The sequence below is a fragment of the Elephas maximus genome, chromosome 16, assembly GCF_024166365.1.
Source record: "Elephas maximus indicus isolate mEleMax1 chromosome 16, mEleMax1 primary haplotype, whole genome shotgun sequence".
Taxonomy (NCBI): Eukaryota; Metazoa; Chordata; class Mammalia; order Proboscidea; family Elephantidae; genus Elephas; species Elephas maximus.
In genome coordinates, this window is record NC_064834.1 from 77,032,537 (window position 1) to 77,051,007 (window position 18,471).

General features: G+C 44.6%; 2 protein-coding genes across 3 annotated transcripts in view; one reads left to right on the forward strand and one right to left on the reverse strand.

The window, feature by feature from the left end:
* DOCK1 (dedicator of cytokinesis 1) overlaps positions 1-18,471 on the forward strand; it is a 540,104-nt gene that overhangs the window by 220,195 nt on the left and 301,438 nt on the right. The gene's annotated exons all lie outside the window — the stretch shown is intronic.
* Positions 1-18,471, reverse strand: part of INSYN2A (inhibitory synaptic factor 2A) — a 73,054-nt gene that overhangs the window by 10,422 nt on the left and 44,161 nt on the right. The window contains exon 3 of the mRNA XM_049855217.1: positions 10,934-11,005. Within this exon, the coding sequence (XP_049711174.1) occupies positions 10,934-11,005 (72 nt within the window). The remainder of the gene's footprint in view (positions 1-10,933; positions 11,006-18,471) is intronic.

An 18,471-nucleotide genomic window follows, 5' to 3' on the forward strand; every position in this document is an offset into this window, starting at 1 on the left:
AATGTAGAACAGAACATCAATTGCTCATATGCAAGTTCAAGGTGAAACTGAAGAAAATCATAGCAAGTCCACGAGAGCCAAAATATGACCTTTAGTATATCCCACCTGAATTTAGAGACCATCTCAAGAATAGATTTGATGCATTGAACACTAGTGACCAAAGACCAGACGAGTTGTGGAATGACATCAAGGACATCACCCATGAAGAAAGCAAGAGGTCACTGAAAAGACAGGAAAGAAAGAAAAGACCAAGATGGATGTCAGAGGGGACTCTGAAACTTGCTCTCGAACGTTGAGCAGCTAAAGCAAAGGGAGGAATTGATGAAGTAAAAGAACTGAACAAAAGATTTCAAAGGGCCTCTTGAGTAGACAAAGTAAAGTATTATAATGACATGTGCGAAGAGCTGGAGATGGAAAACTGAAAGGGACGAACACGCTCGGCGTTTCTCAAGGTGAACTGAAGAGAAAATTCAAGCCTTGAGTTGCAATAGTGAAGGATTCTATGGGAAAATATTAAATGATGCAGGAAGCATCAAAAGAAGATGGAAGGAATACACAGAGTCATTATACCAAAAAGAATTAGTTGATGTTCAACCATTTCAAGAGGTAGCATATGATCAGGAACCAATGGTACTGAAGGAAGAAGCCCAGGCTGCTCTGAAGGCATTGGCGAAAAACAAGGCTCCAGGAATTGATGGAATATCAATTGAGATGTTTCAACAAACAGACGCAGTGCTGGAGGTGCTCACTCATCTATGCCAAGAAATATGGAAGACAGCTTCCTGGCCAACTGACTGGAAGAGATCCATATTTATGCCTATTCCCAAGAAAGGTGATCCAACCAAATGTGGAAGTTATAGAACAATATCATTAATATCACACGCAAGCAAAATTCTGCTGAAGATCGTTCAAAGATGGCTGCAGCAGTATATCGACAGGGAACTGCCAGAAATTCAGGACGGTTTCAGAAGAGGACGTGGAACCAGCGATATCATTGCTGATGTCAGATGGATCCTGGCTGAAAGCAGAGAATACCAGAAGGATGTTCACCTGTGTTTTATTGATTATGCAAAGGCATTCGACTGTGTGGATCATAACAATGTTGCAAAGAATGGGAATTCCAGAACACTTGATTGTGCTCATGAGGGACCTTTACATAGATCAAGAGGCAGTTGTTTGGACAGAACAAGGGATACTGATTGGTTTAAAGTCAGGAAAGGTGTGCATCAGGGTTGTATTCTTTCACCATACCTATTTAATCTGTATGCTGAACAAATAATACGAGAAGCTGGACTATGTGAAGAACGGGGATTGGAGGAAGACTCATTAACAAACTGCATTATGCAGATGACACAACCTTGCTTGCTGAAAGTGAGGAGGACTTGAAGAACTTACTAATAAAGATCAAAGACCACAGCCTTCAGTATGGGTTACACCTCAACATAAAGAAAGAAAAATCCTCACAACTGGACCAATGAGCAACATCATGATAAACGGAGAAAAGATTGAAGTTGTCAAGGATTTCATTTTACTTGGATCCACAATCAACAGCCATGGAAGCAGCAGTCAAGAAATCAAAAGACGCACTGCATTGGGCAAATCTGCTGCAAAGGACCTCTTCAAAGTGTTGAAGAGCAAAGATGTCACCCTGAAGACTAAGGTGCGCGTGACCCAAGCCATGGTATTTTCAGTCACATCATATGCATGTGAAACCTGGACAATGAATAAAGAAGACCGAAGAAGAGTTGACACCTTTGAAGTGTGGTGTTGGCGAAGAATATTGAATATACCATGGACTGCCAAAAGAACGAACAAATCTGTCTTGGAGGAAGTGCGGCCAGAACGCTCCTTAGAGGCAAGGATGGCGAGACTGCGTCTTACATACTTTGGACATGTTGTCAGGAGGGACAGTCCCTGGAGAAGGACATCATGCTTGGCAGAGTACAGGGTCAGCGGAAAAGAGGAAGACCCTTAACAAGGTGGATTGACAGAGTGGCTGCAACAATAAGCTCAAGCATAACAACGATTGTAAGGATGGTGCAGGACCGAGCAGTGTTCTGTTGTGCATAGGGTCGCTGAGTCAGAACTGACTCGAGGACACCTAACAACAACAACAGAAAGGGCGGTTCCACTAAGAAGGAATCACTAAATGACAAAGGTTGCCAAGATGGCCCTCCAGGTGGGCTCTGGGCAGGAAAGAATTGGCACCACTTCTGCATACAAATGCAGTGACCTCTCTTAACAGTAAGACTTCATTAGTCCCGAGTCTTCCCTTCTGCTGGCTGTCTTGGTCATGCCCTACCTTCATCAGATCCCCTTTTTGGAGTACAGTATCAGCCAGTGAAATATCTGCAACAATTCTGGTTTTCCCTGCTCATTTTATCTGAGAGTCTTTGCAGCCTGGTATTTTGTGCTGTTATGGGTACTCCCCTCCCTTTCCTCCCTCTCTCCCTCCCTCCCTTCTACCTTCCTTGTCCTCCCTCCCTCCCTTCTTACTTCCCTCTTCTCTCTCCCTCCCTTCCTCCCCTCCATTAATTTACTGATCCAACACCATCTTCCCTCCCTCCCTTCCTTGCTTTCTTCCATTCATTCATCCATCCACCATCGTTCCTCCTTCCTTCCTCTTCCTCCCTCCCTCCCTCCCTTCTTTCCTTCTTCCATTCATTCACCCATCCATGACCATCTTCCCTCCCTCCCTTCTTTCCTTTCTTCCATTCATTCACCCATCCACCATCTTTCCTCCCTCCCTCCCTTCCTCCCTCCCTCCCCCCTTTCCTTCTTTCCTCCCTTCCATTCATTCCCATCCACCACCATCTTTCCTCCCTCTCTCCCTTGCTTCTTTAGATATTACTGTGTCTGTGACACACACTTTCAGCATGGAACACTCCCTTTTTGGTATAACTGGGTCTTATGGTAGGGATGTCTGGGCTGCCTTACACCAGATTGCAAACCCTTCCCAGTCGCCCCAGTGCCTGGTGCACAGCCTGTCTCCTGGGAGGCCCTTGGTGGACAGATCGCACCAAATGGAAAGGGCTCAAGGGCTCAGCATTTTATCACAATAGTGGTTTGAACTGCTAAGCTTGAGCACCAAATGATGGAGATATGACCGAGATGAAGGGGCACCCCGCAGGCTCCCTCCCTCAGTGGTGTTGAGAGCAAGCTAGTAGGAACACACGTGGCATTACTGTTTGTTCAGGATCCCTGCCCAGACATTTATCCACTGCTTATTTATTAGTGTCCCCGGAGGCCAGCTCAGTGGTGGCCTTGACGACACCGAAATAAAGAAGGCGTGGGCAGGGTCCTCCCGGGCACTACAGTCCCTTCAAGTCTTGTGACTAATGATCAGAATCCTAACGCTTTACAGGAAGATTTTAAATTCTGCTAAAGATACTTATTTCATCAGTCCGAGTCAGCATGCTTATTATTTTTAAACTCTTGCTTTCATCTCCAAAAGCCTTTGCGTTGAGGTTGGCACATGCTATTTCCATAAGAACATACACATCTGAATTCCAGCTATTTTCTTGCAGTCTTATTTTACAACTTAACCACTTCAGGAAAGGGAGTGATGGACTTGCCAATGGTCTGTTTCAGTGCTCCCTTTAGCAAAACAGAATCCGAACAGAAGGTGAATCATCAGTAGAGTGACTCACCCGATTAGTCTGACAAAAGAATAACAAGACGAGCTGGATACAAAAGATTTCCACTGCTTATGAGCAAAGATTATATTAGTAATTTATCCTTAAAACATTTTCCGAAATAATTACAGCCTATTTTGACAGAGAATATGGGTCTCAGCCAAAAAAGTTTTACTAAAGAAAACCGAAACTCCGTTCCCTTTTAATCTTGTTTCATGCTGAGATAGTCTTTAATTAGAATTTTGCAGTCAGTCCAGATCACAACCGAAGGAATGTCATCTTCAGAAAAAAAAACCGAATTGTGTCAACCACCTCAAAATTCCCAGTTACCAAAAATATCACTTTTGATACTGGGGGCTTCCGTGGACTAGTGAGTAGCCTGTTGATTCTCCCCTGAGAATGGTGGTCAGCTCCACTCCTGTGGATTCACAAATAACGGAGGATGTTGGTGAAGAAGTGCCTTGGTGACTGTGCACACTGTCACTCTAGTTACATGTTCAGCTGACACTCTCAGATCCATTTCTTTCATAATTGGAAATTACATTCTCACAGGGTTTCGGAGCCAGAAGGCACTTCCCAATCATTTAGTGCAATACTAAAGGATGTAAAGATTTCATGGGCACCTGGCCAAAGGGAAGAGCCCTGGTGGCACAGTGGTTAAGAGCTTGGCTGCTAACCAAAAGGTTGGCACTTTGAATCCATCCGTGCTCCTTGGAAGCCCTATTGAGGCAGTTCTGCTGTGTCCTGTAGGGTGTCTATAAGTTGGAATCTCTTACTAAAGCGTAAGGGATTTTTTGACCAAAGAGATGGAGTCCCTGGGTGGCTCAAATGATTAACTACTGGCCAAAATGTTGGCGATTCAAACGTACCTGGAGGTGCCTCCGAAGAAAGGCCTTGCAGTGTACTTCTGAAAAATCATTCATTGAAAACCCTGCGGAGCACAGTTCTGCTCTGACACACACGGGGCCACCATGAGTTGGAATGAACTTGATGGCAACCAACAACAATAAGCCAAAGAGAAAGGGCAGTAACTCAACTTGACCTCTGAGAGGTCAGCCGTCTGAGCAGCGAGTTCTGGAAAGATGATGTTCCCTAAGAACAAGTTACCTTTTTCTTCTGGTACCGGTAGCCTTTTTTTTTTTTTTTCCCCTGAAATTGCTTCAAGACCTTTTGTCCCTGTGATGTTTCATTCCAAGTCCTGTATATTTCCATGACAGAATTATTTTTTGTGGAGAAATATATACCAGTACCCATGGCAAAAGGTACAGATTTATTACAGAACTGCTTTGATAAAACCGCAGGCAGCTGGGTCTTGAATATGGCATCCTTTCATCTCTCAGGGCCAGGTGGTACCAGAAACCCAGGTGGTTCTTGTGCGCATTAGAGAGTGTACTTAGGTTTCTGAAAGCAGTGCATAAATGCAAGACAGGTGGGTCAAGTTCACAGACTTCCAGGGCTCTGGGCCTGCCAGCAAACAGGTAGGACAAACTGCAACATGTGGGCACTGGTGGCTGTGGTGCTCTAGTGCCCTCCTGGTCTCAGGGAGAACCACAGTCATTTGGCATTTTAGGATTTCTTTATTTTGAGACTCCTTGAACCTACTCAATGGCAAGGCGCTCCAGGGAGCCCATGGAAAGGACCCAGAAAGATGGAGGAGATGGTGCTGTACCCAGAAAGATGGAGGAGATGGTGCTGTGGAGAAACCTTCTTGGATTCCAGGATGGGGACCCTGGTACCCGAGTGCCCAAATGCTGGAGCCAGGCTCCGAACCAACTCCAAGGCCTTTGACCTGGAGCTAAACACTTCCCCTTTTGGTCAAACATTTTCTCTCTAGAGTTCTATGCAAGACTTGAAGGAAGACTTGTTGGCAAGCTTCCACGATGAGGGGGAGAATTGGACTTAAGTCAACTCAGCCTTTGAAATTTGGAAGTCCTTCTGACTCGCCTGGGTGGCCCATGTGTACTGTCACAGGGCCACCGCAACAGGGGTTTCTCCTGCCCAAGGACTAGTGGGGTCCGAAAGCACCTGCACTAAAGAAATCGTCTCTTAAATAATCACTTGACATTTGAAGGTTGAACCACAGGGCTCTCTGAAAGCTGAGGTATCTTCTGGCTGAATCCCTCTTGCGCCACCCACCCGCCTCCTTTTGTAGGCAAATTGGAACTCCAAGGGAAGTGCCTCATTCCCCAGTATCTATAATTCTCAGCCTTTGACTTCCAGACCAGAGTCAGGGCAGTTTCTTTTCACTAGGAGCCCTGGTGGCAGTTTGAAACCACCGAGGGCCTCAGAGGGAGAAAGCCCTGGCAGTCTGCTCCCGTAAAGACCATTGTGTGCCATGGAGTTGATCCAACTCACAGGAACCCTAGAGGACAGAGTAAAACTGCCCCATAGGGTTTTCTAGGCTGTTACCTTACGGGAGCATATTATCAGGTCTTTTTTCCCATGGAGACCTTAGTGGGTTTGAACTGCTGACCTTTTGGTTGGCAGCTGAGTGCTTAACCATTGTGCCACCAGGGCTCCTCCTTTAAAGATGACAGCCTAGAAAACCCCATGTCAAGTGGGGTCACTCTGAGTCAAAAATCAACATGACGGCACCCAGTAACAACAAGGTCATGTTGGTCTTTTGTGTTCTGATGAGTCTAGGGAAGCCGTTTAACCCACATGCTGGATTAATCAACCCTGTCACTTCTCTGTGAGCTGGTGAATGCTGCCAACAAAGCCAGCCGCTCCTGGCTGATGGGCGACTATCTTACTGGCCCGCCACCCTCTGCTCCCACTCTTCAAGCCTGGTGCTTACCAAGAGGATTTGTTGCATTTCTCCTGGACCCATCGGAGCCATTTGTATTTGTGATTGAAACTATGTAATTTACTTGAATGTGACGTAAACCAAAGAACTCTAACTGAGACAAGGGAGAACTGTTATTTCCGGGAGCGGATGCTCTGGAAAGAGTAGGGTGCTAAAAAACAGTATGAAAAGGGTATGGACAAATCGAGTATGCGTCCTAAACAATTCCGAAATCAGAAGACCCTGGGTCACTTTAAAGAAAGGAAAATGGGTGTGATTTTCGGAATACAGTGTGGAACTCTGGGGAACTCCAGTGGGAGTGCCCACATTCAAAGATCCACTGGGGTCTCACTGCAGAATACTGGCATAGCTTTAAATCATACACATATAAGATTTCAGTTTACAGGATTCAAATTCAAATAAAAATTTTAAGTTACGTAGATATTTTTTGTGATGATCCCCTTTGATTAATTTTTCAATTAATTGACCAGGTCCTAGTTCTAGACATGAGCTTCTACTCTGTCTTTTCTTTTTCACCTATTTCTACAGACCTCGGAAAAGTCTTATCCAACACCAACAGCCACTGTAAAAAGTACCAGTTAAATTTTAATTATTTATAATATTAAAAAAAAAAACTGTTGCCTTTGAGTTGATTCCGACTCATAGCGATCCTACATTACAGAGAAGAACTGTCCCATAGGTTTCCAAGGCTGTAATCTTTATGGAAGCAGACTACTACATCTTTCTCCCGTGGAGTCGCTGGTGAGTTTGAACTGCCGACCTTTAGGTTAGCAGGGGAGCGCTTAACCACTGCACCACCGGCGCCCTTCTATGATATAAAGACGTAGGAAAACTGGGAAACGGAGTTTGATAAGCTATGTCTAAGTTGTAATATCGAGGTCTTTATTTGAATGGAAGTAGGAAGATTTAGGAAACCCTGGCGGCCCAGTGGTTAAGAGCTACATCTGCTAACCAAAAGGTCGGCTGTTTGAATCCACCAGGCGCTCCTTGGAAACTCTATAGAGCCATTCTAGTCTGCCCTGTAGGGTTGTTATGAGTCAGAATTGACTCGATGGCAGTGGGTTTGGTTTTTTTGTTTTTTTTTTAGGAAGATTTAATGAAATAGCAAAGCCTGGGGTCCATGGCAGCTCCACTGAAACCTTAGTGTCCACAAAGTGCCAGTGGCCTGCCTGGTAAGCCTCCACAGGACTTCTGTTTGCAGCAGGGTCTGGGGATTGTGGGTTTGTTTTTTGCTTTGTTTTTGGTTGTTGTTACCATTCCAAAGGGAGCAATTTTAAAATACTTTCCTGAAGGAGAGACCTACAACTCTGCTTTTTCCCTAGTCCCACCTCAGCCCAGACGCTTTGCTTATTTCCAGAGGGCCGACAGTATCTCTAGTCCATCATCCCAGACGCTTTGCTCGTTTCCAGGGGGCTGACATTAGTGCTTGACCCCAGACCCCTCACCTCCGTTCAGTTTCTGAAGAACCCCAATACTGACTCACCAGTCTCTACAATCATGTCCTCAATGACAAGGACTCTCTGACTACACATGCGTCTTCCCAGATCATCCGAGATCACTCAAGTGATCACAGTGGCTCAATCCCTCTACCTGATGAGTTTTCCCAAATTTTGGCAAATTCCTGTGGCATTTGGACATCCACGGTTCTTTTGGAAACTGGCCCAGTGACTGGTGCGTTGGGACTCAAGCAAAATGTTGGCTGAGCCAATTCTTAACAGTAACCCCTCAAGACTAACTCCTGTAAAGAGGAATCCCTGTCCTTCACAGATATGTTAAATCACTTTTTGTGGAAGTTACTTCTGGACTTAAAGCTAAATTTATTTAAATTACTCCAGGCCAGTTGGCCTACGTCCTAATACATTGTTTTTTCCAGTCACCCACAAAATGTTAAATAGGGTTAGAGGTAACAAGCTCAATTGGTCTCTGAACTTCTCTGGAAATCTTTTCTCACTTCTGCTTTGCTGAATTGAAAGGCTGGATGAGGTTTTGCTCCCAAAGTAAGAAAAGTTAAACCGTGAGGCTCTGCCCGGCGTTCTACATTCTTCACTCCCCCGCTCCTCCACAGTTTCCTGACGTCAGAGATGGGTTAGCTGACCCCACTCTTATGTCCCTTCACTGTTGGTTCAAAATTCTCCTCCACAAGAGGAATGTAGGGGAAAGAGTCCCACTACGTAAATTTCTCTGGGGAGTTGGCTATCACCGTGTTTGTAATTTGGAGCAGAACTTGGAGTTAAAAAAAAAAAAAAAAGAGCTCAAAGATGTGCATGGTGCTTGGTTTTTGTCTCTGCATATGGGGATAACCAGGAACAGTCATGTGGCTTAGCGTGTGGGGCCAGGCTGTGCAGAGGTCCCCGCCTCCTGCCCCCCAGTGGCCTCCACGGTCGTATGTGGCTTTTACAAGATGGTGGAAACCCTGTTGGTGTAGTGGATAACTGCTGGGCTGCCGACCAAAAGGTCGGGAGTTCGAATCTATCAGTGCTCCTTGGAAACCCTATGGGGCAGTTCTACTCTGCCTTACAAGGTCCCTATGAGTTGGACTTGACCTGAAGGCAGGTGTTTTCAATCTGGGCACTCTTGGCATTTGAGGGCTGGGTAATTCATGGTGGTGGACTGTCCTGTGCATTGTAGGATGTTCAGCAGCGTCTGTGGGCTCTACGCCTAGGTGCCAGTGGCACCTCCCCAGTTGCGACAACCAAAAGTGTCTCCAGACATTGCCAAATATCCCCTGGGGTTAAAATCACACTCAGCTGAGAACCAGTGACCTGAATTAAGAAATTAATATTGGTGCAATACTATTAAAACTAGTTGGTATGGAGTCAGTTGAGACTCCTGGCAACCCTATGTGTGTCAAAGTAGAACTGTGCCCCATCGGGTTTTCAATGCCTGATTTCTCAGAAGTAGATTGCCAGGACTTTCTTCCGAGGTGCCTCTGGGTGGGCATAATCCTCCAGCCTTTCGGTTAGCCCCTGAGCATGTTAACCATTTGCACCACCCAGAGACTCCACAGTACTGTTAACTAACAATAAAAACACAGTCACTAGAACATTTTATTTGGATTAGACTACCTTTTCTCAGTCTTGGCCCTGCTGACATTTTTACCTGGATGATTCTTTGTTCTTGGGGGCTGTCCTGTGCAGTGTATGATGTTTAGCAGTATCCCTGACCTGTACCCACTAGATGCCAGGGGGTGACAACCAAAGTTGTCTCCATCCAAAACCAAACCTGTGACCATTGAGTTGATTTCGACTCATAGCAACCCTACAGGCAGAGCAGAACCACCCCATAGGGTTTCCAAGGCTGTAATCTTTACGGAAGCAGACTGCCACATCATTCTCCCATGGAGCGGCTGGTGGGTTCGAATGACTGACCGTTCGGTTAGCAGCTGAGCTTTCAGTACCTTTTTACATCTGATATTCATTTGTCTTTGGGGGTTGGCATGAGAGTGATAACATCAGTTTACGTGCTGCTGCTTCACTGTAGTGCGTATGACTGACAATAAAATGCACACAAAAACCCCATGGATGGCTGTAAGTGCAGGTTGTCGCAACTCAGATACGTTGTAAGTCGGGGACTGCCCATCGCTGTCTTCTTGCTACAGAGGTTGGCAGAGTGGAAGATCTCTTTAGCGGATGTTTTTGGGGAGAGGGAGCTCCTTATCACATATTTAGCTGTGTAACTATACAGCTCTAACTGTCCTTTGATAATTTGGTGGAGCAGCTAAAAGTACACCTCAGGGTTCATTTTAAAACATGATCTAACGGAGCATCTCTAATTGTTCTCATATTTTGTTTGTGAAAGTTACATTTCTGAAAAAACCCAAAAAGATGGCCATCTCTCCACAGGTTGTGACTTTGTCTTAATAGCCTAGATCATTTCCTAAAGCCTAGCATGGTTTTTGCCTGTAGAACGTTTCTGCAGTATCCTTGCTGTTGTCAATAATATAAACAACCCTCAAATTAAAAAATAACCATAAACCTCCCCCCCCCCCACAAAAAAACAGCTGTAGGACTCTAGACACAGGATACTGCCCCAAAGGATGTGAGTGCCAGAACCCGTGTGAGTTCCCTGGAAATGAATGGCATATTTGGGGTGAGTAGCTTGGCCCTTCTGTGGTATTGCTAGCACAGGCAATGTGCTTTCAAGCCTTTGATCTATATACCATCTTAACGGCTTATATTTCACAGCCTTTCTGGAACAAACCGTACAGTGCTCGTGGCTATTGATTCTGAGGGAGCAAACCATCAGTTATACCAGTTCTTGAAACCACGAAGATGCATTTGCAAGATAAATGGGGTCAAGCTCCACCTGATCCCGTGATGACCTACCTGGGGTTGAGTGTTTACAGGTAGCTTAGAATGATGGTCAGAGAAGGCCCTTTACTCTTTGTCTGCTGTAATCCTCCCAGCATGGCCCCACAGGGTTCTTGCATCCGTGGGTAAGCATCAATTGTCACTCATCATAAAACAGTGGGAAGAGGAGAACGTGAACGTACCTATAGATAATACATGCACTGTTCCTGCATGTGTCACAGTTAGCTGTGTCTTGCCCAGTCCGATAGGAAAGCCTACAAGATAAGAACAGGAGAGCATTACAAGTGGTGGCTGGTGCTCACTGCCTTTTCTAGAGCCAAAACCAAAAACCAAACCCATTGCCGTCGAGTCGATTCCGACTCATAGCGACCCTATAGGAAAGAGTAGAACTGCCTCATAGTGTTTCCAAGGCTGTAATCTTTATGGAAGCAGACTGCCACATCTTCCTTCTGTGGAGCGGCTGGTGGGTTTGAACCACTGACCTTTCGGTGAGCAGCCAAGTACTTAACTGCTGTGCCACCAGGGCTTCTTTTTCTAGAGCAGACACCTCAGATCAGGTGCTTTCCCAACGCTAGTGTGCACCATGGTAATGGAAATTGATTACGGTCGTGTTTCCCACTTGGTTTCTGCCTCTGTCTTTTTTGTACACAACCAACGCTACGTCTACAGCTAAGAGGATATTTAAATTAAATTTAGAATGCGAACATAAGCTACTGGATGAAGTAAATAATCTGATTTTGTTACATGCAGAGGGAATTTGGGAGGCTTCAGTGCAGCTTTATATTTACGGAGTTTTAAAGAATCTGAGGGAAAACCAACCACAGAAATGCTGACTCAATGGCCCCACCACCTCCTTTCCTGCGGGGGTCTGCAAACTACAGCCCGAGGGCCGAATCCACCTGCCACCTGTTTGTGGGCAGCAGGCTAACCCCTTTGCCATCGAGTCGATTCCGACTTACAGCGACCCTATAGGACAGAGAAAAACTGCCCCATAGGATTTCCAAGGCTGTAAATCTTTACGGAAGCAGACTGCCACATCTTTCTCCCAAGGAGCGGCTGGTGGGTTAGCAGCTGAGTGCTTAACCACTGCACCACTGGGGCTCCTTTACAACAGGCTACGAACCATTTTTTTTTTTTTACATTTTTAAACTGTTCAAAAAAATTAAAAGAATATTTTGTGACATGTGAAAATTATATGAGATTCAAATGTCATATCCATAAATAAAGATTTGAATGTCGTCAGTTAAAAACTTACACAGTTGTCTCCAGTTTCCCTCTTTGCCTGCAAATCCCAAATCTTTATTCTCTGGACCTTTAGACGAATGTCTGCTGACTGCTGCCCTAGCGTCTCACACTGTCGTTTGGGTAGCTTTGGATTTACTTTCTGGCTGTATTTTCTGGTGAGTTCTAGTAACCCTATTAAGCCAGACAGATTTTCTTTTTTCTGGGTGCTGAAGGTAGTGGAGGGAAGCTTTCCCCCTGCTAAAGAAATGATGTCAGAGCATTTGTTTGGAGTACAGCTTGTGTGTAAGTTTGCAAGCTTGAAGGTTTGAGGAGGGAGGAGGATTTTTTCACCAGGTCTGAGCTGCTCAACCCCAGCACCTCAGAAAACTGTTGTGTGGTGGAGATGCTTTTTCAGGGTTTCTCCTACCGCTTTGGTTGGCTTTTCCTCTCTGGTACTTTTAACATGCAGACATATTTTTTGTACCCGGGGACAAATAGGATAACCAGAATCTGTGAAATTGGTGGCAAGAGAAAAGCTTCCCTTTGAGGTGGCTTCTAAACCCTGTGGGAGCACATTTGCATTTATATGGTCACTCAGCACCATAATAGTGTGCAGAGAAGGCTCTCTGTCAACATTAACAGCCAGCGTTTTTATCACCTTCACTGTGTAAACGTCTCTTGTATGCACTGAGGATTTTAAATTGAAAATAACTTTTGTTTTCCTGATTATGTTGAACACTGCATAAACATTTGTCGAAAAGATTTTCTACTCAGTGCTGAGATTCTCCATGGGCTTTGGTGAACTTGGACTTGATCTTTGAGTTCATCTAGCCAGTGACCATAGACCATGCCCTTCCCAAAAGTATTGCCAGGTATCGCTTGTGATCCATTCTGTCTGAGCAAGAGTTGGAATCATAGTATGGCTGCATTTGTGTGGACACTTCTCCGTCCTCACGTCCCATCTTGGGTACCTTTGAATACAAATGTTTGCCTTTTTGTTCTCCCCTGGCTTTGTCAGGAGAGAGGAGGAAGAGATAGCCTACACATTACCCCTCCCCTTGCCTTCACCAGACATGGTGATTTTTCTTCCTTAGCCCTTTTATCTTCATAGCCGGCCTTGAGAATCATTCTTCCTGAAGCTTCCTACCTGGTTCCTGATTGCTAACCCATTCCAAGGCTCCTCCGTGCCATGGCATTGGCTCTTCCATTCCCCTGTGTCTTACACAGATAACATCTTTTTCTGGCCACCGTATCCTACTAGAGCTTGGCCCTAAGCTCATTTCCGATCAAGGTCATTTTATATAGTGAAGTACGTGAAATACGTGAACCTAGGTCCAGGCATTGACATGGCAGAGATTGAATGTCTTGTCAGTTTCGTGGGCTGGGTTGCAGATGAGGCGCTGCTCTATGCTGGCCTTGTACTAGTGTGTAAGAGCCAGCAGGCAGAGCCTCTGTAATTGTCTAAGTTGGTAGTCAGATCCAAAGTGTAGACATTTAAAAAGAATACAGGGTGCATTTCTTATCTGAGGAGCACTCTTCCTGGGTACTGAGGAAGGTGTGAATGGCAAGCTTATAGAACCTTCTCGTGCTAGACTTCAGGACAAATCTCTCTCAACACCAACGTTGCCTCGCTACCCAGTAATCTTAGAGTTTCCAAAGTGCCTCCCGTTACAGCCTTCAGTCCTCAAATTAACTCTGCCATACTCATTTTGCAGAGGAGAAGGCAGTCACACTGCAGGGCCTGATCTCGTCATCATTCTTAGACCCCAGGCTTCTGATGTCCCATGCCGTGCTGCTCATAGCTGGGACTGGCGTTTGGCCCTATGTGTAACTAGCAGCTTGGGACAGTCAGCAAATCCAGCAGTGACAAGACAGAGGCTTCAGATACTCCGAGTGCATGCCAGGACTCTTTTCCAGGACCAGGCAGTTCTTCAGTCAGACATTTCTTTTTCAAGCTGTTCCTGAAAAGACCCTATTCCTATCACCTTGTAAAAGCACATATTTCTTTCCCTTGTTACAGTCCTTCAACAAATAGTTATTAAGTTCCTACTAAGTGTCAGGCATTATTTTAGATCCTGAGAAGATGTCTGCGAGTAGACAGAGTCCCTGTCCTCATGGAGCTTACAAGAATGAATGCAGTTATGTATGAACAAAGGAATGCATGCATGAATGAACAAATGCACACGAGTGAATGAATGCATGCATGAATGAGTGAATGCGTGCATGAATGAATGCATACATCGATAAAGATGAGATAATCTTTCATACTGCTAAGTGTGATGGAGGTGTTGGGAAGGGGTGGCTTTAGCTAGAACTCCCAAGAGGTGAAATTTGAAATGAGACCTGAGTGGTAATAATAAGGACGTTGGTCACGGGAGATGCAGTGTTGATAGTTCCAAGCAGAAGGGCCAGCACATGGAACCTTCTGCAATGGGAAGGATGTTGGCATGTTTGCAGGACAGAAAGAAGCGCCGTTGTGGCTAGAATGGAGTTAGCAAATGGGAATAGACAGAAATGAGGTCAGGTTATGTAAGGTGGGAAGCTCTTTGGATGTTATTTTAAATTAATGGGAAGCCAGTATAGTTTTTCTTATAGGTGGTAGGCATTAAAAAAAAGACATGGAAAGCACTTTCTTTAGACTTTTATTCTCACCTGTCTCCTCCTACATCACCACTTTCATTGATTTTCCTTTCTCTTGCTTCTTTTATTTCCGATCCAAGCTAATTCGTACAGTCCTGATGTATGGCATGGCTTGGCTAATGTCTGCTGATAGGAAGCAAAGGAGTCACTAAGTCTCCTTTGTGTTGAGATGTCGCTGTGGTCTATCTTTTTTAGACAATTTGAAAAAAAACCTGGTGGTCAGTCGTGTTTCTGCCATGTCTGAGAACTATTTTTAGGACTTCATTGCCATGAACTTTTCTTGAGGAAACACTTCAGCATGTTTCTAAGGTTTTAAAAAGTCTTTTTGTTTTTTTGAAGAATCAAATGTTTGGAGTCCATAAATGTGGTTTATAGGAAGTAGAAGTCAGTGAGAGATTAATTTGTGGGCAAAATTTAAAGTGTTGACCTTGTGTTATATGGCTAAGTCACAGGCTGTCTTCAGAAACTAATGTCAATCAGGGTATGCCTGCTAAAACTGTATTAAGCAGGAGGGTGTTCTCAATAGAAGGCTTAAAACTGTGTAATCCACTGTGCCTATTGCTTTGGTAATCCATCTAATTGTCCTTGGAGCTTCCAAGCTGTAGGGTTTAGCTTCACTGATAATTTTATGGTCACATTAATAATTGTATTGCAGCATTTGAATGGGTATATCCAAATATAGATGAAGCAGACAAGCTCTTTCTAAGGCCAAGGAACATGAAGCACTGTTGTGGGATTTCCCTATATGTATATATTTTTTCCTTCTCAGCTTGGAAACAAGTCATAAAACCAATTCTTGGAATGATTATCTTTCTAGATGGCCACTGCCATCAAGAAGAACTGTCCAAAACCTTTGAACTCCTGGAGTAGACACTTCTCCACAGACAGTAGGGCTGGAGATCGTTTGTGATTTAGAAGTTTGCAGAAGCGCTCCGGTTATTGACGTAAAAGCTATGGGAGAAGAAACATCTTGATCAAAAATTGTAAATTTTGTCTTGCAAGTGAATTGGCCATGTTTGTAAAGCTCTCTTCCCTTCTGCCTTGATGATCCTATACCCTATATAGGTTTATAACCCCATGACTAATACAATGCCTGATACCCTCTGGGTTTTTGGCAAGTATTAATTTAACTAAATCATACAGTCCATCTTTGTGTTCTCCTGTCAAAGTCCAAGATAACAGACTAATCTAATCCAAGAGTTCCAATTGTGTGCAAAAAGAAAAGTATAATCTCTCCGGTCCCAAATTTTATCCCAATATGAATCCCTTTGAACCCTAATGACGATCATTTTTTATTGTAAATGTGGATTTTTTTTTAGCACATTTATCTTTGGAGTCCCCCTTGCTTATTTGTTAGTGTTTGCTGGTCTTAGAAACTTACGTAGCTTGGGGCACATAGCATTCAGAACCAGGGACAGCACCAAGAGGCCAAGGTGCTGTCTTTTCAGTTCTAGTCTTTTGTTTCCTTGACCCTCTTGCCCCCAATCCCTCCAGATCACAGTTCCAACCCAGGAGCCTCCCATGACCCTCTCCTCGCTTGATGCCCTTTGGATGTTCATTGGTCAGGATGGGCTTTCCTGAACGTTAAATGAGACTAGCCCTGAACATGGGGTCTGTGAGAACACGTCAGGGATAAGAGTTGTTCTCAGGATCTGTGGAAGCGGAAGGGATTTGGAGAAGCTTACTTTTACAAGGTAGTTTTAGCGGAGTCTAGTTTTTTAGTCACTTCCAGTTCTACTTTGGGCTGAACCAGATCTCTTCACAAGATCTTCTTCCACTTTAAAGAAAATAAAACGGGTGTGATTTATGGAAGGCAGTGTGAAAGTCCAGTTAGGGCATGCACATTCAAAGAAAACACCAGGACCTCTTCTCTACAGTGGCCTGGGATCCTCAGGATTAACTCAGCATGGAGCTCCCCAGTTTCTCTAGCTACTTTCTGCTCTTCTGCAAGTCTTCAGTTGCTATTATAAAAGAAAAAAATTCCAGAAGATAGTAAATCAATTGCTGCACTTTTCACAATAGCCAAAAGGTGGAAATAACCAAAATGTCCATCCACAGATGAATGGACAAACAAAATGTGGTCCATCCATACAATGTAATATTACTCAGCCATAGAGAGAAATGAAGTCCTGATGCATGCCACAACATGGATGAGCCGGGAGAACATTATCCTGAGCAAAGTAAGTCAGTCACAAAAGAACGAATACTGTATGATTTCACTTATAGGAAATAAACAAATATATAGAAAGTAAAGATTATCAGTGGTCACCAGAAGGTGAAAGGGAGGGAGAATGGGAGAGTTTTTGCTTAGAGGGCATGGAGTTTATGTTGATGGTGGTGGAATGATTTGGAAAAGGGTAGTGATAAAGATTGCGCAACATGAAGCATATAATCCATGAATTATGCACGGCGAAGTCGTTGAATGGGTGAATATTTTGTTGTGTATATTTTCATCACAATAAAACAATCCATAATATAGAAATAGGCTTTCATATATCTGAGAGAGAATCAGTGCCACTCTGGGTGTGCGAGTCCCTGGCTGAAGATTGAGAACCTTCAGATGAAGAAGCAATCGGAAGTGGAGTTAAAGACACGCAGCATGTGGCTGACTCAGGCAGCAGTGTTGGTAAGAAAGCCATCGAGATGGTAAAGGAAGAGGCCTGCCAACTTCAGCCTGTGAGCTGCACCACAGCCGTGTCCTAGGAGGCAGCGATCCCAAGGAGGAGGTGCGCACGGTAGCAAACAGCCTCTGTTTTTCCTGAGGCATCATAGGGAGATCTAAGATAACGTGGCCCTAGGTGGCAGGAGAGGGTTTTGAGAAATGTCAGAGAAAGGTCACCGAAAGCTTTCTTCCCTGCCACATACCAAAGCTGTTCAGTGTTGCTGAGACCTTGAAGATGGAGCCAGAGAGGCAGGACTAACTAACGACTTGGAGTCAAAAGATAAGAAAAAAACATTAATTGTCTGGCTAAAAGGTCAGAAAAGGGGAAAAAAGTAAATGCATCTTACTGTGCTTGCTATAGGAAGCAAAGCCCGACCAACTGACAAGCATCTCAGAGAAGAAAGGATGATGGGTGGAAATTAATTGTATAGCAGTGAGGATTAACGACTAGTTTTGGAGTGTTGGGTTACCTGTCATCTCCTGCTTCCACTGCCTATCTTAGCACGTGGAGAGAGTCTTTTAAATGCATGTGTCGGTAGATTTGCTCCCTGCCCTAGCCCTCAGCTCTCCTTTCTCCATGAGATGGGAAATTCTCCTCTCTCATTCCTGGGTGACTGTGGGTAGGCATTTGGGTATGTCCTGTCTGGCTGCAGAAATCGGAAAAGCATTCTCTCAACATCACAAATGTGTTTGCTTGCAATGAGCTGTATCAGCTCCTCCCCCAAGCTCTGCTTGGACACCTGCCACAGGGGAGGACAAGTGGTCCCTTTGCCCATCTGCAGCTCTTTTAAACGGCAAGTTCAGTGTTTCTACCACATAGGAGAACAGCATTTTGGATTATGTGAAAATCAGTGGTGTTCCCTTAAGTGTGGACCTCAGAAAACTAGTTACATAAACCAAAACAAACCAAACCCGTTGCCTTCACTCACATCGATTCCAACTCCTAGTGACCCTATAGGACAGTGTAGAACTGCCCCATAGAGTTTCCAAGGAGCACCTGGTGGATTCAGACTGCTGACTTTTTGGTTAGCACTTAACCACTAGGCCACCAGGATTTCCATTAGTTACACAGGGTGTTGAAATTGTCAAATGCCGTTAACTAATGGCTGTGTCCTACTGCTGCGTTTCAGACTCTGCTATAGCCTGTGGTTGCTGCAAAAATGAAAAAGACTTGGGCTCTGCTCTCGGCGATAT